Source organism: Panulirus ornatus, chromosome 2 (genome assembly GCF_036320965.1).
Source record: "Panulirus ornatus isolate Po-2019 chromosome 2, ASM3632096v1, whole genome shotgun sequence".
Taxonomy (NCBI): domain Eukaryota; kingdom Metazoa; phylum Arthropoda; class Malacostraca; order Decapoda; family Palinuridae; genus Panulirus; species Panulirus ornatus.
The window spans coordinates 105,371,637-105,398,127 of NC_092225.1; the positions used below are offsets into that span (position 1 = coordinate 105,371,637).

Genomic DNA, 26,491 nt, shown 5'->3' on the forward strand with positions numbered 1-26,491 from the left:
AAAATCTTTTTCACTCCATCTTTCCACCTCCAATTTGGTCTCCCTCTTCTCCTCGTTCCCTCCACCTTCGACACATATATCCTCTTGGTCAATCTCTCCTCACTCATTCTCTCCATGTGCCCAAACCACTTCAAAACACCCTCTTCTGCTCTCTCAACCACGCTCTTTTTATTTCCACACATCTCTCTTACCCTTACGTTACTTACTCGATCAAACCACCTCACACCACATATTGTCCTCAAACATCTCATTTCCAGCACATCCATCCTCCTGCGCACATCTCTATCCATAGCCCACGCCTCGCAACCATACAACATTGTTGGAACCACTATTCCCTCAAACATACCCATTTTTGCTTTCCGAGATAATGTTCTCGACTTCCACACATTCTTCAAGGCTCCCAGATTTTCGCCCCCTCCCCCACCCTATGATCCACTTCCGCTTCCATGGTTCCATCCGCTGACAGATCCACTCCCAGATATCTAAAACACTTCACTTCCTCCAGTTTTTCTCCATTCAAACTCACCTCCCAATTGACTTGACCCTCACTCCTACTGTACCTAATAACCTTGCTCTTATTCACATTTACTCTCAACTTTCTTCTTCCACACACTTTACCAAACTCAGTCACCAGCTTCTGCAGTTTCTCACATGAATCAGCCACCAGCGCTGTATCATCAGCGAACAACAACTGACTCACTTCCCAAGCTCTCTCATCCCCAACAGACTTCATACTTGCCCCTCTTTCCAGGACTCTTGCATTTACCTCCCTTACAACCCCATCCATAAACAAATTAAACAACCATGGAGACATCACACACCCCTGCCGCAAACCTACATTCACTGAGAACCAATCACTTTCCTCTCTTCCTACACGTACACATGCCTTACATCCTCGATAAAACTTTTCACTGCTTCTAACAACTTGCCTCCACACCATATATTCTTAATACCTTCCACAGAGCATCTCTATCAACTCTATCATATGCCTTCTCCAGATCCATAAATGCTACATACAAATCCATTTGCTTTTCTAAGTATTTCTCACATACATTCTTCAAAGCAAACACCTGATCCACACATCCTCTACCACTTCTGAAACCGCACTGTTCTTCCCCAATCTGATGCTCTGTACATGCCTTCACCCTCTCAATCAATACCCTCCCATATAATTTACCAGGAATACTCAACAAACTTATACCTCTGTAATTTGAGCACTCACTCTTATCCCCTTTGCCTTTGTACAATGGCACTATGCACGCATTCCGCCAATCCTCAGGCACCTCACCATGAGTCATACATACATTAAATAACCTTACCAACCAGTCAACAATACAGTCACCCCCTTTTTTAATAAATATATATATATATATATATATATATATATATATATATATATATATATATATATATATTTTTCCCTCCCTCCCTCATACTATTCGCTATTTCCCGCGATAGCGAGGTAGCGTTAAGAACAGAGGACTGGGCCTTTGAGGGAATATCCTCACCTGGACCTCTTCTCTGTTCCTTCTTTTGGAAAATTAAAAAAAAAAAAATATATATATATATATATATATATATTTTTTTTTTTTTTTTTTTTTGCTTTGTCGCTGTCTCCCGCGTTTGCGAGGTAGCGCAAGGAAACAGACGAAAGAAATGGCCTAACCCACCCCCATACACATGCCTTGATTCAATCCACTGACAGCACGTCAACCCCGGTGTACCACATCGCTCCAGTTCACTCTATTCTTTGCTCTCCTTTCACCCTCCTGCATGTTCAGGCCCCGATCACACAAAATCTTTTTCACTCCATCTTTCCACCTCCAATTTGGTCTCCCTCTTCTCCTCGTTCCCTCCACCTCCGTCACATATATCCTCTTGGTCAATCTTTCCTCACTCATTCTCTCCATGTGCCCAAACCATTTCAAAACACACTCTTCTGCTCTCTTAACCACGTTTATTTTATTTCCACACATCTCTCTTACCCTTCTACTACTTACTCGATCAAACCACCTCACACCACACATTGTCCTCAAACATCTCATTTCCAGCACATCCACCCTCCTGCGCACAACTCTATCCATAGCCCACGCCTCGCAACCATACAACATAGTTGGAACCACTATTCCTTCAAACATACGCATTTTTCCTTTCCGAGATAATGTTCTCGACTTCCACACATTCTTCAAGGCTCCCAGGATTTTCGCCCCCTCCCCCAGCCTATGATTCACTTCCGCTTTCATGGTTCCATCCGCTGCCAGATCCACGCCCAGATATCTAAAACACTTTACTTCCTCCAGTTTTTCTCCATTCAAACTTACCTCCCAATTGACTTGACCCTCAACCCTATTGTACCTAATAACCTTGCTTTTATTCACATTTACTCTTAACTTTCTTCTTTCAAACACTTTACCAAACTCAGTCACCAGCTTCTGCAGTTTCTCACATGAATCAGCCACCAGCGTTGTATCATCAGCGAACAACAACTGACTCACTACCCAAGCTCTCTCATCCCCAACAGACTTCATACTTGCCACTCTTTCCAAAACTCTTGCATTCACCTCCCTAACAACCCCATCCATAAACAAATTAAACAACCATGGAGACATCACACACCCCTGCCGCAAACCTACATTCACTGAGAACCAATCACTTTCCTCTCTTCCTACACGTATATATATATATATATATATATATATATATATATATATATATATATATATATATATATATATATATATATATATAGGATTATAGTGATGGGTGATTTGAATGCAAAGGTGAGTAATGTGGCAGTTGAGGGAATAATTGGTATACATGGGATGTTCAGTGTTATAAATGGAAATGGTAAGGAGCTTGTAGATTTATGTGCTGAAAAAGGACTGGTGATTGGGAATACCTGGTTTAAAAAGCGAGATATACTTAAGTATATGTATGTAAGTAGGAGAGATGGCCAGAGAGCGTTATTGGATTACGTGTTAATTGATAGGCGCGCGAAAGAGAGACTTTTGGATGTTAATGTGCTGAGAGGTGCAACTGGAGGGATGTCTGATCATTATCTTGTGGAGGCGAAGGTGAAGATTTGTAGAGGTTTTCAGATAAGGAGAGAGAATGGGGTAAAGAGAGTGGTGAGAGTAAGTGAGCTTGGGAAGGAGACTTGTGTGAGGAAATACCAGGAGAGACTGAGTACAGATGGAAAAAGGTTAGAACAAAGGAGGTAAGGGGAGTGGGGGAGGAATTGGACGTATTTAGGGATGGAGTGATGGCTTGCGCAAAAGGTGCTTGTGGCATGAGAAGCGTGGGAGGTGGGTTGATTAGAAAGGGTAGTGAGTGGTGGGATGAAGAAGTAAGATTATTAGTGAAGGAGAAGAGAGGGGCATTTGGACGATTTTTGCAGGGAAAAAGTGCAAATGAGTGGGAGATGTATAAAAGAAAGGAGCAGGAGGTCAAGAGAAAGGTGCAAGAGGTGAAAAAGAGGGCAAATGAGAGTTGGGATGAGAGAGTATCATTAAATTTTAGGGAGAATAAAAAGATGTTTTGGAAGGAGGTAAATAAAGTGCGTAAGGCAAGGGAGCAAATGGGAACTTGAGTGAAGGAGGCTAATGGGGAGGTGATAACAAGTAGTGGTGATGTGAGAAGGAGATGGAGTGAGTATTTTGAAGGTTTGTTGAATGTGTTTGATGATAGAGTGGCAGATATAGGGTGTTTTGGTCGAGGTGGTGTGCAAAGTGAGAGGGTTAGGGAAAATGATTTGGTAAACAGAGAAGAGGTAGTAAAAGTTTTGCAGAAGATGAAAGCCGGCAAGGCAGCAGGTTTGGATGGCATTGCAGTGGAATTTATTAAAAAAGGGTGTGACTGTATTGTTGACTGGTTGGTAAGGTTATTTAATGTATGTATGATTAATGGTGAGGTGCCTGAGGATTGGAAGAATGCTTGCATAGTGCCATTGTACAAAGGGAAAGGGGACAAGAGTGAGTGCTCAAATTACAGAGGTATAAGTTTGTTGAGTATTCCTGGTAAATCATATGGGAGGGTATTGATTGAGAGGGTGAAGGCATGTACAGAGCATCAGATTGGGGAAGAGCAGTGTGGTTTCAGAAGTGGTAGAGGATGTGTGGATCAGGTGTTTACTTTGAAGAATGTATGTGAGAAATACTTAGAAAAGCAAATGGATTTGTATGTAGCATTTATGGATCTGGAGAAGGCATATGATAGAGTTGATAGAGATGCTCTGTGGAAGGTATTAAGAATATATGGTGTGGGAGGCAAGTTGTTAGAAGCAGTGAAAGGTTTTCATCGAGGATGTAATGCAGGTGTACGTTTAGGAAGAGAGGAAAGTGATTGGTTCTCAGTGAATGTAGGTTTGCGGCAGGGGTGTGTGATGTCTCCATGGTTGTTTAATTTGTTTATGGATACGGTTGTTAGGGAGGTGAATGCAAGAGTTTTGGAAAGAGGGGCAAGTATGCAGTCTGTTGTGGATGAGAGAGCTTGGGAAGTGAGTCAGTTGGTGTTTGCTGATGATACATCGCTGGTGGCTGATTCATGTGAGAAACTGCAGAAGCTGGTGACTGAGTTTGGTAAAGTGTGCGAAAGAAGAAAGTTAAGAGTAAATGTGAATAAGAGCAAGGTTATTAGGTACAGTAGGGTTGAGGGTCAAGTCAATTGGGAGGTAAGTTTGAGTGGAGAAAAACTGGAGGAAGTAAAGTGTTTTAAATATCTGGGAGTGGATCTGGCAGCAGATGGAACCATGGAAGCGGAAGTGAATCATAGGTTGGGGGAGGGGGCGAAAATCCTGGGAGCCTTGAAGAATGTGTGGAAGTCGAGAACATTATCTCCGAAAGCAAAAATGGCTATGTTTGAAGGAATAGCGGTTCCAACAATGTTGTATGGTCGCGAGGCATGGGCTATGGATAGAGTTGTGCGCAGGAGGGTGGATTTGCTGGAAATGAGATGTTTGAGGACAATATGTGGTGTGAGGTGGTTTGATCGAGTAAGTAATAATATGGCAAGAGAGATGTGTGGAAATAAAAATAGTGTGGTTGAGAGAGCAGAAGAGGGTGTTTTGAAATGGTTTGGGCACATGGAGAGAATGAGTGAGGAAAGATTGACCAAGAGGATATATGTGTCGGAGGTGGAGGGAACGAGAAGTGGGAGACCAAATTGGAGGTGGAAAGATGGAGTGAAAAAGATTTTGAGTGATCGGGGCCTGAACATGCAGGAGGGTGAAAGGCGGGCAAGGAATAGAGTGAATTGGATCGATGTGGTATACCGGGGTAGACGTGCTGTCAATGGACTGAATCAGGGCATGTGAAGCGTCTGGGGTAAACCATGGAAAGTTCTGTGGGGCATGGATATGGAAAGGGAGCTGTGGTTTCGGGCATTATTACATGACAGCTAGAGACTGAGTGTGAACGAATGTGGCCGTTGTTGTCTTTTCCTAGCGCTACCTCGCACACATGAGGGGGAATGGGGTTGTTATTCCATGTGTGGCGGGGTGGCGATGGGAATAAATAAAGGCAGACAGTATGAATTATGTACATGTGTATATATGTATTTGTATGTGCGTGTATATATATATGTGTACGTTGAGATGTATAGGTATATATTTTTGCATGTATGGACGTGTATACATGTGTATGTGGATGGGTTGGGCCATTCTTTCGTCTGTTTCCTTGCACTACCTTGCTAACGCGGAAGACAGCGACAAAGCAAAATAGATAAGATAAATATATATATATATATATATATATATATATATATATATATATATATATATATATATATATATATATATTATTATTACTATTATCATTATTATTATTGTTATCATTATCATTATTATCATTATTATTATTATTGTTATATTATCATACTTTGTTGCTGTCTCCCGCGTTAGCAAGATAGTGCAAGGAAACAGATGAAAGAATGGCACAACCCACCTACATACACATGTATATACATACACGTCCACACACGCACATATACATACCAATACATTTCAACGTTTACATACATACATATACACAGACATATATATGTATATATACACAAATACATAATTCATACTTGCTGCCTTTATTTGTTCTCATCGCCACCCCTCCACTCATGAAATGACACCCTCTCCCCCCGCACGTGCGTGAGGTAGCGCTACGAAAAAGACAACAAAGGCCACATTCGTTCACTCTCAGTCTCTAGCTGTCATGTGTAATGCACCGAGGCCACAGCTCCCTTTCCACATTCAGGCCCCACAAAACTTTCCATGGTTTCCCACAGACACTTCACATGCCCTGGTTCAATCCATTGACAGCACGTCGACCTCAGTATACCAAATTGTTCCAATTCAATCTATTCCTTGCAAGCATTTCACCCCCCTGTAAGTTCAGGCCCCGATCACTCAAAATTTTTTTCACTCTATCCTTCCACCTCTAATTTGGTGTCCCACTTCTCCTCGTTCCCCACCTCTGATACATATATACTCTTTGTCAATCTTTCCCCACTCATTCTCTCCCTGTGGCCAAACCATTTCAATATACGCTCTTCTGCCCTCTCAATCACACTCTTTTTATTACCACACATCTCTCTTACCCTTTCATTACTTACTCAATCAAACCACCTAACACCACATATTGTCCTCAAACATTTCATTTCGAACACATCCACCCTTCTGTGCATAACCCTATCAGTAGCCCATGCCTCGCAACCATATACCATTTTTGGAACCAGTATTCCTTCAAACATACCCATTTTTGCTCTCCAAGATAAAGGTTCTCGCTTTCCACACATTCTTCAATGCTCCATGTTCCTTAGCCCCCTCCCCCAACCTGTGATTCATTTCCGCTTTCATGGCTCCATCTGCTGCTAAATCTACTTCCAGATATCTAAAACATTTCACTTCCTCCTGTTTTTCTCCATTCAAACCTACCTCCCAATTAACTTGTCCCTCAACCCTACTTAACTTAAGAACCTTGCTCTTATTCACATTTACTCTCAGCTTTCTTCTTCCACACACTTTACCAAACTCAGTCACCAGCTTCTGCAATTTCTCACCCGAATCAGCCGCCAGTGCTGCATCATCAGCGAACAACAACTGACTCACTTCCCAAGCTCTCTCATCCACAACAGACTATATACTTGCCCCTCTCTTCAAAAGTCTTGCATTCACCTCTCTAACAACCCCATCCGTAAAAAAATTTCAACAACCATGGAGACATCACGCACCCCTGCTGCAAACCGACATTCACTGGGAACCAATCTCTTTCCTCTCTTCCTACTCATACACATGCCTTACATCCTTGATAAAAAACTTTTCACTGCTTCTAGTAACTTACCTCCCAAACCATATATTCTTAATACCTTCCACAGAGCATCTCTATCAACTCTATCATATGCCTTCTCCAGATCCATAAATGCTACATATAAATCCATCTGTTTTTCTAAATATTTCTCACATACTTTCTTCAAAGCAAACACCTGATCCACACATCCTCTACCACATCTGAAACCACACTGCTCTTCCCCAATCTGATGCTCTGTACATGCCCTCACCCTCTCAATCAATACCCTCCCATATAATTTCCCAGGAATACTCAACGAACTTGTACCTCTGTAATTTGAACATTCACTTTTATCCCCTTTGCCTTTGTACAATGGTACTATGCATGCATTCCGCCAATCCTCAGGCACTTCACCATGGACCATACATACATGCAATTCACCAAAACCACAGCTCCCTTTCCACATCCAGGCCTCACAAACCTTTCTATGGTTTACCCCAGATGCTTCACATGACCTGGTTCAATCCATTGACAGCACGTCAACCCCGGTATACCACATCATTCCAATTCATTCTATTCCTTGCATGCATTTCACCCTCCTGTATGTTCAGGCCCCGATTGTTCAAAATCTTTTTCAGTCCATCCTTCCACCTCCAATTTGGTCTCTCGCTTCTTGTTCTTCCCTCCACCTCTGACACATATATCCTCTTTGTCAATCTTTCTTCACTCATTCTTTCCATGTGACCAAACCATTTCAACACACCCTCTTCTGCTCTCTCAACCACACTCTTTTCATTTCCATACATCTCTCACCCTTACATTACTCAATCAAACCACCTCACACCACATATTGTCCTCAAACATTTTATTTCCAACACATCCACCCTTCTCTATACACACTTGTCTATAGCCCATGCCTTGCAACCATATGATATTGCTGGAACTACTATTCCTTCAAACATACCCATTTTTGCTCTCCGAAATAACGTTCTCGCCTTCCACACATTCTTCATTGCTCCCAAAACGTTCGACCCCTCCCCCACCCTGTGAGTCACTTCCGCTTCCATGGTTCTATCTGCTGCAAGGTCCACTCCCAGATAATTAAAACACTTCACTTCCTCCAACTTTTCTCCATTCAAACTTACCTCCCAATAAAATTGTCCCTCAACCCTACTGAATCTAATAACCTTGCTCTTATTCACATTTACTCTCAACTTTCTCCTTTCCCACGCTTTTCCCAAACTCAGAAGCCAACTTTTGCAGTTTCTCACATGAATCATCCACTAAAGCTGTATCATCGGCAAACAGCAACTGACTCACTTCCCAGGCCCTCTCATCTACAACAGACTGCATACTTGCCCATCTCTCCAAAATTCTTACATTGACCTCCCTAATCACCACATCCATAAACAAATTAAACTACCATGGGGACATCACACACCCCTGCCACTGACTTACATTCACTGGGAGCTAATCACTCCTCTCTAGCTACTCGTACACACGCGTTACACCTTCGGTAAAAATTTTCACTACTTCTACCAACTTACCTCCAATATCATTTACACTTAAAACCTTCCACAAAGCATCTCTATCAACCCTATCATATGCCTTCTACAGATCCATAAATGCTACATACAAATCCATTTACTTTTCTAAGTTTTTCTCACATGCATTCTTCAAAGCAAACACCTGATCCACACATCCTCTACCACTTCAGAAACCACACTGCTCTTCTCCAATCTGATGCTCTGCAAATGCCTTCACCCTCTCAATAAATACCCTCCCATATAATTTCCCAGAAATACTCAACAAACTTATACCCCTGCAGTTTGAACGCTCACCTTTATCCCCAGTGCCTTTGTACAATGGCACTATGCATGCATTTCACCAATCCTCAGACAATTCACCATGGTCCATACATAATGGAATATCCTTACTAACCAATCAACAACACAGTCACCCCGTTTTTTGATAAATTCCACTGCAATACCATCCAAACCTGCTGTCTTGCAAGATTTCATCTTCCGCAATGCTTTCACTACCTCTTCTCTCTTCACCAAATTCTTCTCTCTGACCCTTTCACTTTGCACACCAACCCAGCCAAAATACCCTATGTCTCCCTCTCTATCATCAAACACATTCAATATACTTTCAGAATACTCACTTCCTCTCCTTCTCACTCGATCACAATCTGTTATCATTTCCCCACTTGCTCTATTCACCGATGTTGCCATTAGTTCTCTTGTCTTACAAACATTATTTACCTCCTTTGAAAATATCTTTTATTCTCCCTAAAATTTATTGATACTCTCTCACCCCAACTCCCATTTGCTCCTCTTTTTCAACTCTTGCACTTTTCTCTTGACCTCTTGCAGCTTTCTTTTACACATCTCCCAGCTATTTGCACTACTTCCCTGCAAATATCATCCAAATGCCTGTCTTTTCTCTTTCACTAACAATTCTACTTCTTCATCTCACCACTGACTACCCTTTCTAATCTGCCCACTTCCCACCTTTCTCATACCACATGTATCTTTTATGCAAGCCATCACTGCTTCCCTAAATGCCTTCCATTCCTCACCCACTCCCCTTACATCATTTGCTCTTACCTTTTGTCATTCTACACTCAATCTCTCCTGATACTTCCTCATACAAGTCTCCTTTCCAAGCTCACTTACTCTCACCATTCTCTTCTACCCAACATTCTCTCTTCTTTTCGGAAAGCCTCTACAAATCTTCACCTTTGCCTCCACAAGTTAGTGATCAGTCATCCCCCCAGCTGCCCCTCTCAGCACATTAACATCCAAAAGTCTCTCTTCTATATGCCTATCAATTAACACATAGTCAAATGACGCCCTTTGACCATCTCTCCTACTCACATACGTATGCTTGTGTATATCTCTCTTTTTAAACCAGGTCTTCCCAATTACCTGTCTTTTTTCAGCACACAAATCCACAGGCTCTTCACCATGTCCATTTACAACACTAAACACCCCATGTACACCAAGTATATCCTCAACTGCCACATTACTCACCTTCGCATTCAAATCATCCATCACTATAACCCGGTCTCATGCATTAAAGCTGTTAGGTAGAATGGAGAGGTAAAAGTATTAGCAAATGAGAAGATCAATCAGAATGATTACAAGGAGGAGTATCAAAGGATGGTGCCAAAAAGTTTAAATGAAAGTGCAATAAATGTTGAGATGCAGTCGTGAGTGAACGAGGTGTTTAAAATCCCTTTATTCAAAAGGAGAAGGTGCTGAGGATGGGAATAAGCCTGTTAAGTCTGTCAAGAAAAGAGTATGTAAGACTGTTGACTGAGTGATGGAAACGACTGAATAAGGGAAGATAAGGGAGTTTTAGGAAAGGCAGGGGATGTGTGTATCACATTTTTGAGGTAAAAAATATATGCAGCTTTTATGGATATGGTGAAAGCTTATGACAGAGAAGTGGAATGCTTTACGGGATGTGCTAAGGATATATGGGGCTGGGGGACAACTGCTGAATGGTGTGAAAGCCTTCTATTAAGAGTGGATGGGGACTTCAGCAAAAGTTACAGTATACAGATGGGTGTGAGGAAGGGCTGTGTTATGTTACCATGGCTTTTTAACATATATATGGTTGGAATGATACGAGAGATGAATGCAGAACTTGTGAAAGGGGAAACAGAAATGCAGTTTGGTGGTGAGGTATGATGGCAAGTGACAAGCCCGTCTGCGGATGATACTGAGTTGTTTACTGAGAGTGAAGAGGAGTGGCAGAAGGTTGTATGCGTCTTTTATGTCATGTGTTACTGTAGGCAATTGAATATAAATGTGATTAAAGGTAAAGTAATGGTGTTTGAAAGGAAACAGAGTGAAAGTATTTTGCAAAACCATACAGAGTGAAAGAAGAACGTGTACTAAACCATGTTACAGATATGGGGTGAGAAAGACCAGAAGAGGTAAGAGATCTTAAATATTTGGGAGCAATTTTGGGTAAGTTTAGCGATATGGAAGGAGTGATAGGGAGAAAGTAGTACAGGGTACAAGAGTCACTGGGTCCCTAAACAGAAAAATGAAGGACAGAGGTGTAAGTAAGGAAGCAAAGAAAGGATTAAGGGACATCACAGCCCTCCCAACCCTTACCTATGCAGCCAAAACATAGACATGAAATAAGTAACAGAAGTAAAGAATCCAGGTTGTGGAAATGAAGTATTTGAGAGAAGCATGTGGTGTGACTAGATGGACTGAAGAAACAAATGAGAAGGTATATGAGAGATGTGGTATAGCTGGGAATGCACAAGGAACAAATTGTGGAGCAGAAGAGTGGGTGAAACGTAATACTTTAAGGATGCTTGTGCATGTGGAAAGAATGCAAGATGGGGAGTCTAAAAGATGGGTGTATGATACTACAATTAAAGAGTTGGTGTGAGAGAAAGACCACCTGTGACATGGGGAAATAGGATGGAAGAGCCCTGGAAGGAGAGAAATGATGGAAGAATGTGTAGAATGGTGTACATGAGGGAGCCATGTAAGGAGAGGGATAAGTGAAGACTCTTTTGCCATGGCCATACCCTTGACTAGAGTTACTAGAGGGACAGGCATCAAAGATTTAAACATATAGATAGATAGAAAGATAGACAGACAGACAGAGTAAAACTAGATAGAGTGAAACTTGAACTGGTTGGAAGTTCTGAACAAATGAATAAGTCTTTTAGAATTTATTTCATTTCGTACTGTGCACTGTTTCAAATACTTGTTCACGCTTAACCATTTCAAACCAATAGTTCTAATTCCAAACATATCATCATGCAAGAAACTCCTCCGTTAATGTATGTGCCATTTATAGATTAGGTCTAGCTCAAGAGTCTCACCGTGATCTACTAAGAATCAATATTTTCTTTATTCATCTTACAAGCTTAAAAATCCCTAGACATCTAATAAAACAATTACATTAAAGTGCATAGATTTCATTACAGCAGCTATGTATATCAAGTACTGTATACTTTTGCTTTCATCTGAGGCTCTCTGTGCTTAAGCAGCCATATCAGAGCAAAGTAATAACTTAAAACTCTGTATTCATATTTGCATCTCCTTTAAGACACACTTCTTCACACATTCTTTAACATTGTTATTCAAAAAAATTATTTTGATAATCATCAAAGATTCCTACAAACATACCAGCTCCACTTTGGCCAAACACGAAATTATCAGGTCTGAAGATCCTGCCAACAGGCCCTGACCGAACGGCTTCCATTGTTCCTGGCTCAAGGTCTACAAGCACTGCTCGTGGGACATACCGACCACCTGCAAAATTTGGATGTTACTAGTAAATATAAGAATAAAGGAAAGAATTAATATAGATACTGTCAAATGGATTTCTTTGGCATTTCTTTTTCAATTGAACTCCAAGCAATGAAAAAGTAGAAAAACTGGTTCGTAATCATCAATGTTGGGGTCTACTTTGCCTTTCCTATATCATGACATAAAACAGTAATGGCAAAGAAATCTTTTATTCCCACTGTGTTCAATATTATCTCTATGGCTAGAGGGGATACTTTGAACAGCTATGTTCTCAATTCCATTTCAGTGAGAGAACAATATAAAAACAACCTTGAACATCAAAACATATTCTTTAATATTTTCATCAAAACAAATACATAATTCATGCCATTTCCACAATATGTACAGTAAGAATGCTTTTGATAGGTACTGATACTTTTTTGTATCCCTCTGTGAAGCCTAACAAACAACGATGGTAAGTTTTGTGGGGCCTGGATGTGGAAAGGGAGCTGTGGTTTCGTTGCATTATACAGGACAGCTAGAGACTGAGTGTGAACGAAATTGGCCTTTGTTGTCTTTTCCTGGCGCTACCTCGCGCACGTATGGAGGGAGGGGGTTGTCATTTCATGTGGCAGGATGGTGACGGGAATAAATAAAGGCAGCAAGTATGAATCATGTATATGTGTATATATGTCTGTGTATATATATAGATATATATATATATATATATATATATATTTATTATTATATTTTTTATTATACTTTGTCGCTGTCTCCCGCGTTTGCGAGGTAGCGCAAGGAAACAGACGAAAGAAATGGCCCACCCCCCCCCCATACACATGTATATACATACGTCCACACACGCAAATATACATACCTACACAGCTTTCAATGGTTTACCCCAGACGCTTCACATGCCTTGATTCAATCCACAGACAGCACGTCAACCCCGGTATACCACATCGTTCCAATTCACTCTATTCCTTGCCCTCCTTTCACCCTCCTGCATGTTCAGGCCCCGATCACACAAAATCTTTTTCACTCCATCTTTCCACCTCCAATTTGGTCTCCCTCTTCTCATCGTTCCCTCCACCTCCGACACATATATCCTCTTGGTCAATCTTTCCTCACTCTTTCTCTCCATGTGCCAAACCACTTCAAAACACCCTCTTCTGCTCTCTCAACCACGCTCTTTTTATTTCCACACATTTCTCTTACCCTTACGTTACTCACTCGATCAAACCACCTCACACCACACATTGTCCTCAAACATCTCATTTCCAGCACATCCATCCTCCTGCGCACAACTCTATCCATAGCCCACGCCTCGCAACCATACAACATTGTTGGAACCACTATTCCTTCAAACATACCCATTTTTGCTTTCCGAGATAATGTTCTCGACTTCCACACATTCTTCAAGGCCCCCAGAATTTTCGCCCCCTCCCCCACCCTATGATCCACTTCCGCTTCCATGGATCCATCCGCTGCCAGATCCACTCCCAGATATCTAAAACACTTCACTTCCTCCAGTTTTTCTCCATTCAAACTCACCTCCCAATTGACTTGACCCTCAACCCTACTGTACCTAATAACCTTGCTCTTATTCACATTTACTCTTAACTTTCTTCTTCCACACACTTTACCAAACTCAGTCACCAGCTTCTGCAGTTTCTCACATGAATCAGCCACCAGCGCTGTATCATCAGCGAACAACAACTGACTCACTTCCCAAGCTCTCTCATCCCCAACAGACTTCATACTTGCCCCTCTTTCCAAAACTCTTGCATTTACCTCCCTAACAACCCCATCCATAAACAAATTAAACAACCATGGAGACATCACACACCCCTGCCACAAACCTACATTCACCGAGAACAAATCACTCTCCTCTCTTCCTACACGTACACATGCCTTACATCCTCGATAAAACTTTTCACTGCTTCTAACAACTTTCCTCCCACACCATATATTCTTAATACCTTCCACAGAGCATCTCTATCAACTCTATCATATGCCTTCTCCAGATCCATAAATGCTACATACAAATCCATTTGCTTTTCTAAGTATTTCTCACATACATTCTTCAAAGCAAACACCTGATCCACACATCCTCTACCACTTCTGAAACCACACTGCTCTTCCCCAATCTGATGCTCTGTACATGCCTTCACCCTCTCAATCAATACCCTCCCATATAATTTACCAGGAATACTCAACAAACTTATACCTCTGTAATTTGAGCACTCACTCTTATCCCCTTTGCCTTTGTACAATGGCACTATGCACGCATTCCGCCAATCCTCAGGCACCTCACCATGAGTAATACATACATTAAATAACCTTACCAACCAGTCAACAATATATATATATATATATATATATATATATATATATATATATATATATATATATATATATATATATATATATTCATATTATTTTTATTATACTTTGTCGCTGTCTCCCGCGTTTGCGAGGTAGCGCAAGGAAACAGACGAAAGAAATGGCCCAACCCCCCCCCCATACACATGTATATACATACGTCCACACACGCAAATATACATACCTACACAGCTTTCCATGGTTTACCCCAGTCGCTTCACATGCCTTGATTCAATCCACTGACAGCACGTTAACCCCGGTATATATATATATATATATATATATATATATATATATATATATATATACATATATATATATATATATATATATATATATATATATATATATATATATATATATATATATATATATATATATATGTATATATATATATATATATATATATATATATATATATATATATATATATATATATATATATATATATATAGTATCCCCTTTGCATTTGTACAATGGCACTATGCACGCATTCCGCCAATCCTCAGGCACCTCACCATTAATCATACATACATTAAATAACCTTACCAACCAGTCAATAATACAGTCACCCCGTTTTTTAATAAATTCCACTGCAATCCCATCCAAACCTGCTGCCTTGAGGGCTTTCATCTTCTGCAAAGCTTTTACTACCTCTTCTCTGTACACCAAATCATTTTCCCTAACCCTCTCACTTTGCACACCACCTCGACCAAAACACCCTATATCTGCCACTCTATCATCAAACACATTCAACAAACCTTCAAAATACTCACTCCATCTCCTTCTCACATCACCACTACTTGTTATCACCTCCCCATTTGCGCCCTTCACTGAAGTTCCCATTTGCTCCCTTGTCTTACGCACTTTATTTACCTCCTTCCAGAACATCTTCTTATTCTCCCTAAAATTTAATGATACTCTCTCACCCCAACGCTCCTTTGCCCTCTTTTTCACCTCTTGCACCTTTCTCTTGACCTCCTGTCTCTTTCTTTTATACATCTCCCACTCAATTGCATTTTTTCCCGGCAAATATCGTCCAAATGCCTCTCTCTTCTCTTCCACTAATAATCTTACTTCTTCATCCCACCACTCACTACCCTTTCTAATCAACCCACCTCCCACTCTTCTCATGCCACAAGCATCTTTTGCGCAATCCATCACTCATTCCCTAAATACATCCCATTCCTCCCCCACTCCCCTTACTTCCATTGTTCTCACCTTTTTCCATTCTGTACTCAGTCTCTCCTGGTACTTCCTCACACAAGTCTCCTTCTCAAGCTCACTTACTCTCAGCACCCTCTTCACCCCAACATTCACTCTTCTTTTCTGAAAACCTATACAAATCTTCACCTTAGCCTCCACAAGATAATGATCAGACATCCCTCCAGTTGCACCTCTCAGCACATTAACATCCAAAAGTCTTTCTTTCGCGAGCCTGTCAATTAACACGTAATCCAATAACGCTCTTTGGCCATCTCTCCTACTTACATACGTATACTTATGTATATCTCGCTTTTTAAACCAGGTATTCCCAATCACCAGTCCTTTTTCAGCACATAAATCTACAAGCTCTTTACCGTTTCCATTTACAACACTGAACACCCCATGTATACCAATTATTCCCTCAACTGCCACATTTGCATTCAAATCACCCAACACTATAACCCGGTCTCGTGCATCAAAACCACTAACATACTCATTCAGATGCTCCCAAAACACTTGCCTCTCATGATCTTTCTTCTCATGCCCAGGTGCATATGCACCAATAATCACCCATCTCTCTCCATCAATTTTCAGTTTTACCCATATTAATCGAGAATTTACTTTCTTACCTTCTATCAAATACTCCCACAACTTCTGTTTCAGGAGTACTGCTACTCCTTCCCTTGCTCTTGTCCTCTCACCAACCCCTGACTTTACTCCCAAGACATTCCCAAACCACTCTTCCCCTCTACACTTAAGCTTCGTTTCACTCAGAGCCAAAACATCCAGGTTCCTTTCCTGAAACAAACTACCTATCTCTCCATTTTTTACATCTTGGTTACATCCACACACATTTAGACACCCCAGTCTGAGCCTTCGAGGAGGATGAGCACTACCCGCGTGGCTCCTTCTTCTGTTTCCCATTTTAGAAAGTTAAATATATATATATATATATATTTGCTTTGTGGCTGTCTCCCGCGTCTGCGAGGTAGCGCAAGGAAACAGACGAAAGAAATGGCCCAACCCACCCCCATACACAATGTATATACATACACGTCCACACACGCAAATATACATACCTATACATCTCAATGTACACATATATATATACACATACAGACACATACATATATACCCATGCACACAATTCACACTGTCTGCCTTTATTCATTCCCACCGCCACCTCGCCACACATGGAATACCATCCCCCCCCCCCCCTCATATGTGCGAGGTAGCACTAGGAAAAGACAACAAAGGCCCCATTCGTTCACACTCACTCTCTAGCTGTCATGCAATAATGCTCGAAACCACAGCTCCCTTTCCACATCCAGGCCCCACACAACTTTCCATGGTTTACCCCAGACGCTTCGCATGCCCTGATTCAATCCACTGACAGCACGTCAACCCCGGTATACCACATCGATCCAATTCACTCTATTCCTTGCCCACCTTTCACCCTCCTGCATGTTCAGGCCCCGATCACACAAAATCTTTTTTAGTCCATCTTTCCACCTCCAATTTGGTCCCCACTTCTCCTCGTTCCCTCCACCTCCGACACATCTATCCTCTTGGTCAATCTTTCCTCACTCATTCTCTCCATGTGCCCAAACCATTTCAAAACACACTCTTCTGCTCTCTCAACCACGCTCTTTTTATTTCTACACATCTCTCATACTCTTATATTACTTACTCGATCAAACCACCCCACACCACACATTGTCCTCAAACATCTCATTACCAGCACATCCACCCTCCTGCGCACAACTCTATCCATAGCCCACGCCTCGCAACCATACAACATTGTTGGAACCACTATTCCTTCAAACATACACATTTTTGCTTTCCGAGATAATGTTCTCGACTTCCACACATTCTTCAAGGCTCCCAGGATTTTCGCCCCCTCCCCCACCCTATGATTCACTTCCGCTTCCATGGTTCCATCCGCTGCCAGATCCACTCCCAGATATCTAAAACACTTTACTTCCTCCAGTTTTTCTCCATTCAAACTTACCTCCCAATTGACTTGACCCTCAACCCCACTGTACCTAATAACCTTGCTCTTATTCACATTTACTCTTAACTTTCTTCTTTCACACACTTTACCAAACTCAGTCACCAGCTTCTGCAGTTTCTCACATGAATCAGCCACCAGCGCTGTATCATCAGCGAACAACAACTGACTCACTTCCCAAGCTCTCTCATCCCCAACAGACTTCATACTTGCCCCTCTTTCCAAAACTCTTGCATTAACCTCCCTAACAACCCCATCCATAAATAAATTAAACAACCATGGAGACATCACACACCCCTGCTGCAAACCTACATTCACTAAGAACCAATCACTTTCCTCTCTTCCTACACGTACACATGCCTTACATCCTCGATAAAAACTATTCACTGCTTCTAACAACTTGCCTCCCACACAATATATTCTTAATACCTTCCACAGAGCATCTCTATCAACTCTATCATATGCCTTCTCCAGATCCATAAATGCTACATACAAATCCATTTGCTTTTCTAAGTATTTCTCAAATACATTCTTCAAAGCAAACACCTGATCCACACATCCTCTACCACTTCTGAAACCACACTGCTCTTCCCCAATCTGATGCTCTGTACATGCCTTCACCTTCTCAATCAATACCCTCCCATATAATTTACCAGGAATACTCAACAAACTTATACCTCTGTAATTTGAGCACTCACTCTTATCCCCTTTGCCTTTGTACAATGGCACTATGCAAGCATTGCGCCAATCCTCAGGCACCTCACCATGAGTCATACATACATTAAATAACCTTACCAACCAGTCAACAATACAGTCACCCCCTTTTTTTAATAAATTCCACTGCAATACCATCCAAACCTGCTGCCTTACCGGCTTTCATCTTCCGCAAAGCTTTTACTACCTCTTCTCTGTTTACCAAATCATTTTCCCTAACCCTCTCACTTTGCACACCACCTCGACCAAAACACCTTATATCTGCCACTCTATCATCAAACACATTCAACAAACCTTCAAAATACTCACTCCATCTCCTTCTCACATCACCACTACTTGTTATCACCTCCCCATTAGCGCCCTTCACTGAAGTTCCCATTTGCTCCCTTGTCTTACGCACTTTATTTACCTCCTTCCAGAACATCTTTTTATTCTCCCTAAAATTTAATGATCCATAGGTATATATATATATAGGGAAAATGATTTGGTAAACAGAGAAGAGGTAGTGAAAGCTTTGCGGAAGATGAAAGCCGGCAAGGCAGCAGGTTTGGATGGTATTGCAGTGGAATTTATTAAAAAAGGGGGTGACTGTATTGTTGACTGGTTGGTAAGGTTATTTAATGTATGTATGACTCATGGTGAGGTGCCTGAGGATTGGCGGAATGCGTGCATAGTGCCATTGTACAAAGGCAAAGGGGATAAGAGTGAGTGCTCAAATTACAGAGGTATAAGTTTGTTGAGTGTTCCTGGTAAATTATATGGGAGGGTATTGATTGAGAGGGTGAAGGCATGTACAGAGCATCAGATTGGGGAAGAGCAGTGTGGTTTCAGAAGTGGTAGAGGATGTGTGGATCAGGTGTTTGCTTTGAAGAATGTATGTGAGAAATACTTAGAAAAGCAAATGGATTTGTATGTAGCATTTATGGATCTGGAGAAGGCATATGATAGAGTTGATAGAGATGCTCTGTGGAAGGTATTAAGAATATATGGTGTGGGAGGAAAGTTGTTAGAAGCAGTGAAAAGTTTTTATCGAGGATGTAAGGCATGTGTACGTGTAGGAAGAGAGGAAAGTGATTGGTTCTCAGTGAATGTAGGTTTGCGGCAGGGGTGTGTGATGTCCATGGTTGTTTAATTTGTTTATGGATGGGGTTGTTAGGGAGGTAAATGCAAGAGTTTTGGAAAGAGGGGCAAGTATGAAGTCTGTTGGGGATGAGAGAGCTTGGGAAGTGAGTCAGTTGCTGTTCGCTGATGACACAGCGCTGGTGGCTGATTCATGTGAGAAACTGCAGAAGCTGGTGACTGAGTTTGGTAAAGTGTGTGGAAGAAGAAAGTTAAGAGTAAATGTGAATAAGAGCAAGGTTATTAGGTACAGTAGGGTTGAGGGTTAAGTCAATTGGGAGGTGAGTTTGAATGGAGAAAAACTGGAGGAAGTGAAGTGTTTTAGATATCTGGGAGTGGATCTGGCAGCGGATGGAACCATGGAAGCGGAAGTGGATCATAGGGTGGGGAGGGGGCGAAAATTCTGGGGGCCTTGAAGAATGTGTGGAAGTCGAGAACATTATCTCGGAAAGCAAAAATGGGTATGTTTGAAGGAATAGTGGTTCCAACAATGTTGTATGGTTGCGAGGCATGGGCTATGGATAGAGTTGTGCGCAGGAGGATGGATGTGCTGGAAATGAGATGTTTGAGGACAATGTGTGGTGTGAGGTGGTTTGATCGAGTGAGTAACGTAAGGGTAAGAGAGATGTGTGGAAATAAAAAGAGCGTGGTTGAGAGAGCAGAAGAGGGTGTTTTGAAGTGGTTTGGGCACATGGAGAGGATGAGTGAGGAAAGATTGACCAAGAGGATATATGTGTCGGAGGTGGAGGGAACGATGAGAAGAGGGAGACCAAATTGGAGGTGGAAAGATGGAGTGAAAAAGATTTTGTGTGATCGGGGCCTGAACATGCAGGAGGGTGAAAGGAGGGCAAGGAATAGAGTGAATTGGATCGATGTGGTATACCGGGGCTGACGTGCTGTCAGTGGATTGAATCAAGGCATGTGAAGCGTCTGGGGTAAACCATGGAAAGCTGTGTAGGTATGTATATTTGCGTGTGTTGACGTATGTATATACATGTGTATGGGGGGGGTTGGGCCATTTCTTTCGTCTGTTTCCTTGCGCTACCTCGCAAACGCGGGAGACAGCGACAAAGTATATAAAAAAATATATATATATATATATATATATATATATATATATATATATATATATATATATATATATATATATATATATATATATATGCCTGGGGATAAGGGAGAAAGAATACTTCCGACGCATTCCTCACGTGTCGTAGAAGGCGACTGAAGGGGACGGGAGCGGGGGGGGCAGAAACCCTCCCCTCCCTGTATTTCAACTTTCTAAAAGGGGAATCAGATGAAGGAATCACGCGGGGAGTGCTCATCCTCTTCGAATCTCAGATTGGGGTGTCTAAATGTGTGGATGTAACCAAGATGAGAAAAATGGAGAGATAGATAGTATGTTTCAGGAAAGGAACCTGGATGTTTTGGCTCTGAGTGAAACGAAGCTTAAGGGTAAAGGGGAAGAGTGGTTTGGGAATGTCTTGGGGGTAAAGTCAGGGGTTAGTGAGAGGACAAGAGCAAGGGAAGGAGTAGCACTACTCCTGAATCAGGAGTTGTGGGAGTATGTGATAGAGTGTAAGAAAGTAAATTCTAGATTGATATGGGTAAAACTGAAAGTTGATGGAGAGAGATGGGTGATTATTGGTGCATATGCACCTGGGCATGAGAAGAAAGATCATGAGAGGCAAGTGTTTTGGGAGCAGCTGAATGAGTGTGTTAGTGGTTTTGATGCACAAGACCGGGCTATAGTGATGGGTGATTTGAATGCAAAGGTGAGTAATGTGGCAGTTGAGGGAGTAATTGGTATACATGGAGTGTTCAGTGTTGTAAATGGAAATGGTGAAGAGCTTGTAGATTTATGTGCTGAAAAAGGACTGGTGATTGGGAATACCTGGTTTAAAAAGCGAAATATACATAAGTATACGTATGTAAGTAGGAGAGATGGCCAGAGAGCGTTATTGGATTACGTGTTAATTGATAGACGCACGAAAGAGAGACTTTTGGATGTTAATGTGCTGAGAGGTGCAACTGGAGGGATGTCTGATCATTATCTTGTGGAGGCGAGGGTTAAGATTTGTGGGGTTTTCAGAAAAGAAAAGAGAATGTTGGGGTGAAGAGAGTGGTGAGAGTAAGTGAGCTTGAGAAGGAGACTTGTGTGAGGAAGTACCAGGAGAGACTGAGTACACGATGGAAAAAGGTGAGAACAAAGGAGGTAAGGGGAGTGGGGGAGGAATGGGATGTATTTAGGGAAGCAGTGATGGCTTGCGCAAAAGATGCTTGTGGCATGAGAAGCGTGGGGGGTTGGTTGATTAGAAAAGGTAGTGAGTGGTGGGATGAAGAAGTAAGATTATTAGTTAAAGAGGAGAGAGAGGAATTTGGACGATTTTTGCAGGGAAATAATGCAATTGACTAAGAGATGTATAAAAGAAAGAGGCAGGAGGTCAAGAGAAAGGTGCAGGAGGTGAAAAAGAGGGTAAATGAGAGTTGGGGTGAGAGAGTAACATTAAATTTTAGGAAGAATAAAAAGATGTTTTGGAAGGAGGTAAATAAAGTGCGTAAGACAAGGGAACAAATAGGAACATCAGTGAAGGGGGCTAATGGGGAGGTGATAACAAGTAGTGGTGATGTGAAAAGGAGATAGAGTGAGTATTTTGAAGGTTTGTTGAATGTGTTTGATGATAGAGTGGCAGATATAGGGTGTTTTGGTCGAGGTGGTGTGCAAAGTGAGAGGGTTAGGGAGAATGATTTGGTAAACAGAGAAGAGGTAGTTGAAGGTAGGATGAAAGCTGGCAAGGCAGCGGGTTTGGATGGTCTTGCAGTGGAATTTATCAAAAAGGGAATGATTGTATTGTTGACTGGTTGGTAAGGTTATTCAATGTATGTATGACTCATGGTGAGGTGCCTGATGATTGGCGGAATGCTTGCATAGTGCCATTGTACAAAGGCAAAGGGGATAAAAGTGAGTGCTCAAATTACAGAAGTATAAGTTTTGCAGAGTATTCCTGCGAAATTACATGCGAGGATATTGATTGAGAGAGTGAAGGCATGCACAGAGCATCAGATTGGGGAAGCGCAGTGTGGTTTCAGAAGTGGTAGAGGATGTGTGGATCAGGTGTTTGCTTTGAAGAATGTATGTGAGAAAAACTTAGAAAAGCAAATGGATTTGTATGTAGCATTTATGGATCTGGAGAAGGCATATGATAGAGTTGATAGAGATGCTCTGTCGAAGGTATTAAGAATATATGGTGTGGGAGGCAAGTTGTCAGAGGCAGTGAAAAGTTTTTATCGAGGATGTAAGGCATATGTACATGTAGGAAGAGAGGAAAGTGATTGGTTCTCAGTGAATGTAGGTTTGCGGCAGGGGTGCATGATGTCTCCATGGTTGTTTAATTTGTTTATGGATGGGGTTGCTAGGGAGGTGAATGCAAGAGTTTTGGAAAGAGGGGCAAGTATGAAGTCTGTTGTGGATGAGAGAGCTTGGGAAGTGAGTCAGTTGTTGTTCGATGATGATACTGCGATAGTGGCTGATTCGTGTGAGAAACTGCAGAAGCTGGTGACTGAGTTTGGTAAAGTGTGTGAAAGAAGAAAGTTAAGAGTAAATGTGAATAAGAGCAAGGTTATTAGGTACAATAGGGTTGAGGGACAAGTCAATTGGGAGGTACGTTTAAATGGAGAAAAACTGGAGGAAGTGAAGTGTTTTACATATCTGGGAGTGGATTTGCCAGCGGACGGAACCATGGAAGCGGAAGTGAATCATAGGATGGGGGAGGGGGCGAAAGTTCTGGGAGCGTTGAAAAATGCGTGGAAGTCGAGAATGTTATCTTGAGGGAAAAAATGGGTATGTTTGAAGGAATAGTGGTTCTAACAATTGTATATGGTTGCGAGGCGCGGGCTATAGATAGAGTTGTGCGGAGGAGGGTGGATGTGCTAGAAATGAGATGTTTGACGACGATATGTGGTGTGAGGTGGTTTGATCGAGTAAGTAATGAAAGGGTAAGAGAGATGTGTGGTCATAAAAATAGTGTGGGTGAGAGAGCAGAAGAGGGTGTTTTGAAATGATTTGGTCACATGGAGAGAATGAGTGAAGAAAGATTGACAAAGAGGATATATGTGTCAGAAGTGGAGGGAACGAGGAGAAGTGGGAGACCAAATTGGAGGTGGAAAGATGGAGTGAAAAAGATATTGAGTGATCGGGGCCTGAATATGCAGGAGGGTGAAAGGCGTGCAAAGAATAGAGTGAATTGGAACAATGTGGTATACCGATGTCGACGTGCTGTCAATGGACTGAACCAGGGCATGTGAAGCGTCTGGGGTAAACCACGGAAAGTTCTGTGGGGCCTGGATGTGGAAAGGAAGCTGTGGTTTCTGTGCATTATACATGACAGCTAGAGACTGAGTGTGAACGAATGTTGCCTTTGTTATCTTTTCCTAGCGCTACCTCGCGCACATGCGGGGGGAGGAGGTTGTTATTTCATGTGTGGTGGGGTGGCGACGGGGATGAATAAGGGTAGACAGTATGAATTATGTACATGTGTATATATGTATAAGTTTGTACGTGTATATATATATGTATACGTTGAGATGTATAGGTATGTGCGTATGTGGACGTGTATGTATATACATGTGTATGTGGGTGGGTTGTGTCATTCTTTCGTCTGTTTCCTTGGGCTACCTCGCTAACGCGGGAGACACCGACAAATTGTAATAAATAAATCATAAATAATATATACACTCATACACTCCCATACACGCATGTGTAGTACACATACATATCAACATATACACATATACATTCTTATTTTTTTTTCTTTTTTTTTTGCTTTGTCGCTGTCTCCCGCGTTTGCGAGGTAGCGCAAGGAAACAGACGAAAGAAATGGCCCAACCCACCCCCATACACATGTATATACATACACGTCCACACACGCAAATATACATACCTACACAGCTTTCCATGGTTTACCCCAGACGCTTCACATGCCCTGATTCAATCCACTGACAGCACGTCAACCCCAGTATACCGCATCGATCCAATTCATTCTATTCCTTGCCCTCCTTTCACCCTCCTGCATGTTCAGGCCCCGATCACACAAAATCTTTTTCACTCCATCTTTCCACCTCCAATTTGGCCTCCCACTTCTCGTTCCCTCCACCTCCGACACATATATCCTCTTGGTCAATCTTTCCTCACTCATTCTCTCCATGTGCCCAAACCATTTCAAAACACCCTCTTCTGCTCTCTCAACCACGCTCTTTTTATTTCCACACATCTCTCTTACCCTTACGTTACTCACTCGATCAAACCACCTCACACCACACATTGTCCTAAAACATCTCATTTCCAGCACATCCACCCTCCTGCGCACAACTCTATCCATAGCCCACGCCTCGCAACCATACAACATTGTTGGAACTAATATTCCTTCAAACATACCCATTTTTGCTTTCCGAGATAATGTTCTCGACTTCCAAACATTCTTCAAGGCTCCCAGGATTTACGCTCCCTCCCCCACCCTATGATTCACTTCCGCTTCCATGGTTCCATCCGCTGCCAGATCCACTCCCAGATATCTAAAACACTTTACTTCCTCCAGTTTTTCTCCATTCAAACTTACCTCCCAATTGACTTGACCCTCAACCCTACTGTACCTAATAACCTTGCTCTTATTCACATTTACTCTTAACTTTCTTCTTTCACACACTTTACCAAACTCAGTCACCAGCTTCTGCAGTTTCTCACATGAATCAGCCACCAGCGCTTTATCATCAGCGAACAACAACTGACTCACTTCCCAAGCTCTCTCATCCACAACAGACTTCATACTTGCCCCTCTTTCCAAAACTCTTCATTCTTATATATACACATAAATAGACATATACATATATACACATGAACATATTCATACTTGCGTTCATCGATTCCTGGCACTATCCTGCCCCACAGGAAACAGCATCGCTACTCCCTGCTTCAGCGAGGTAGCGCCAGGAAAACAGACAAAATAGGCTTCATTCATTCACACTCAGGTGTAATGTGTAATGCACCGAAACCACATCTCCCTATCCACATCCTGGCCACACAGACCTTTCCATGGTTTACCACACACTTTTACCACAGCACTTCACATGCCCTCGTTCGATCCATTGACTGCACGTCGACCTTGGTATACCACTATTCCAATTCACTCTGTTCTTTGCATTTCTCTTACCCTCCTGTATATTCAGGCCCCGATCACTGAAAATCTTTTTCACTCCATCCTTCCACCTCCAATTTGGTCTCTCGCTTCTCCTCGTTCCCTCCACCTCTGACACATAAATCCTCTTTGTCAGTCTTTCTTCACTCTTTCTCTTCATATCTCCAAACCATTTCAACACACCCTCTTCTGCTCTCTCAACCACACTCTTTTTTTTTTTCCACACATCTCTCTTACTCTTTCATTACTTAATCGATCAAACCACTTCACACCACATAGTCCTCAAACATTTCATTTCCAACACATCCACCCTCCTCCGTACAA

At 41.9% G+C, this 26,491-nt stretch overlaps 1 protein-coding gene across 1 annotated transcript in view; it reads right to left on the minus strand.

Annotated features, from left to right (window-relative positions):
• The window catches only part of LOC139759137 (tubulin beta-4B chain-like), a 176,182-nt gene that overhangs the window by 57,335 nt on the left and 92,356 nt on the right, over window positions 1–26,491 (minus strand). The window contains exon 3 of the mRNA XM_071681134.1: window positions 12,440–12,565. Coding sequence (XP_071537235.1) covers window positions 12,440–12,565 — 126 coding nt within the window. The remainder of the gene's footprint in view (window positions 1–12,439; window positions 12,566–26,491) is intronic.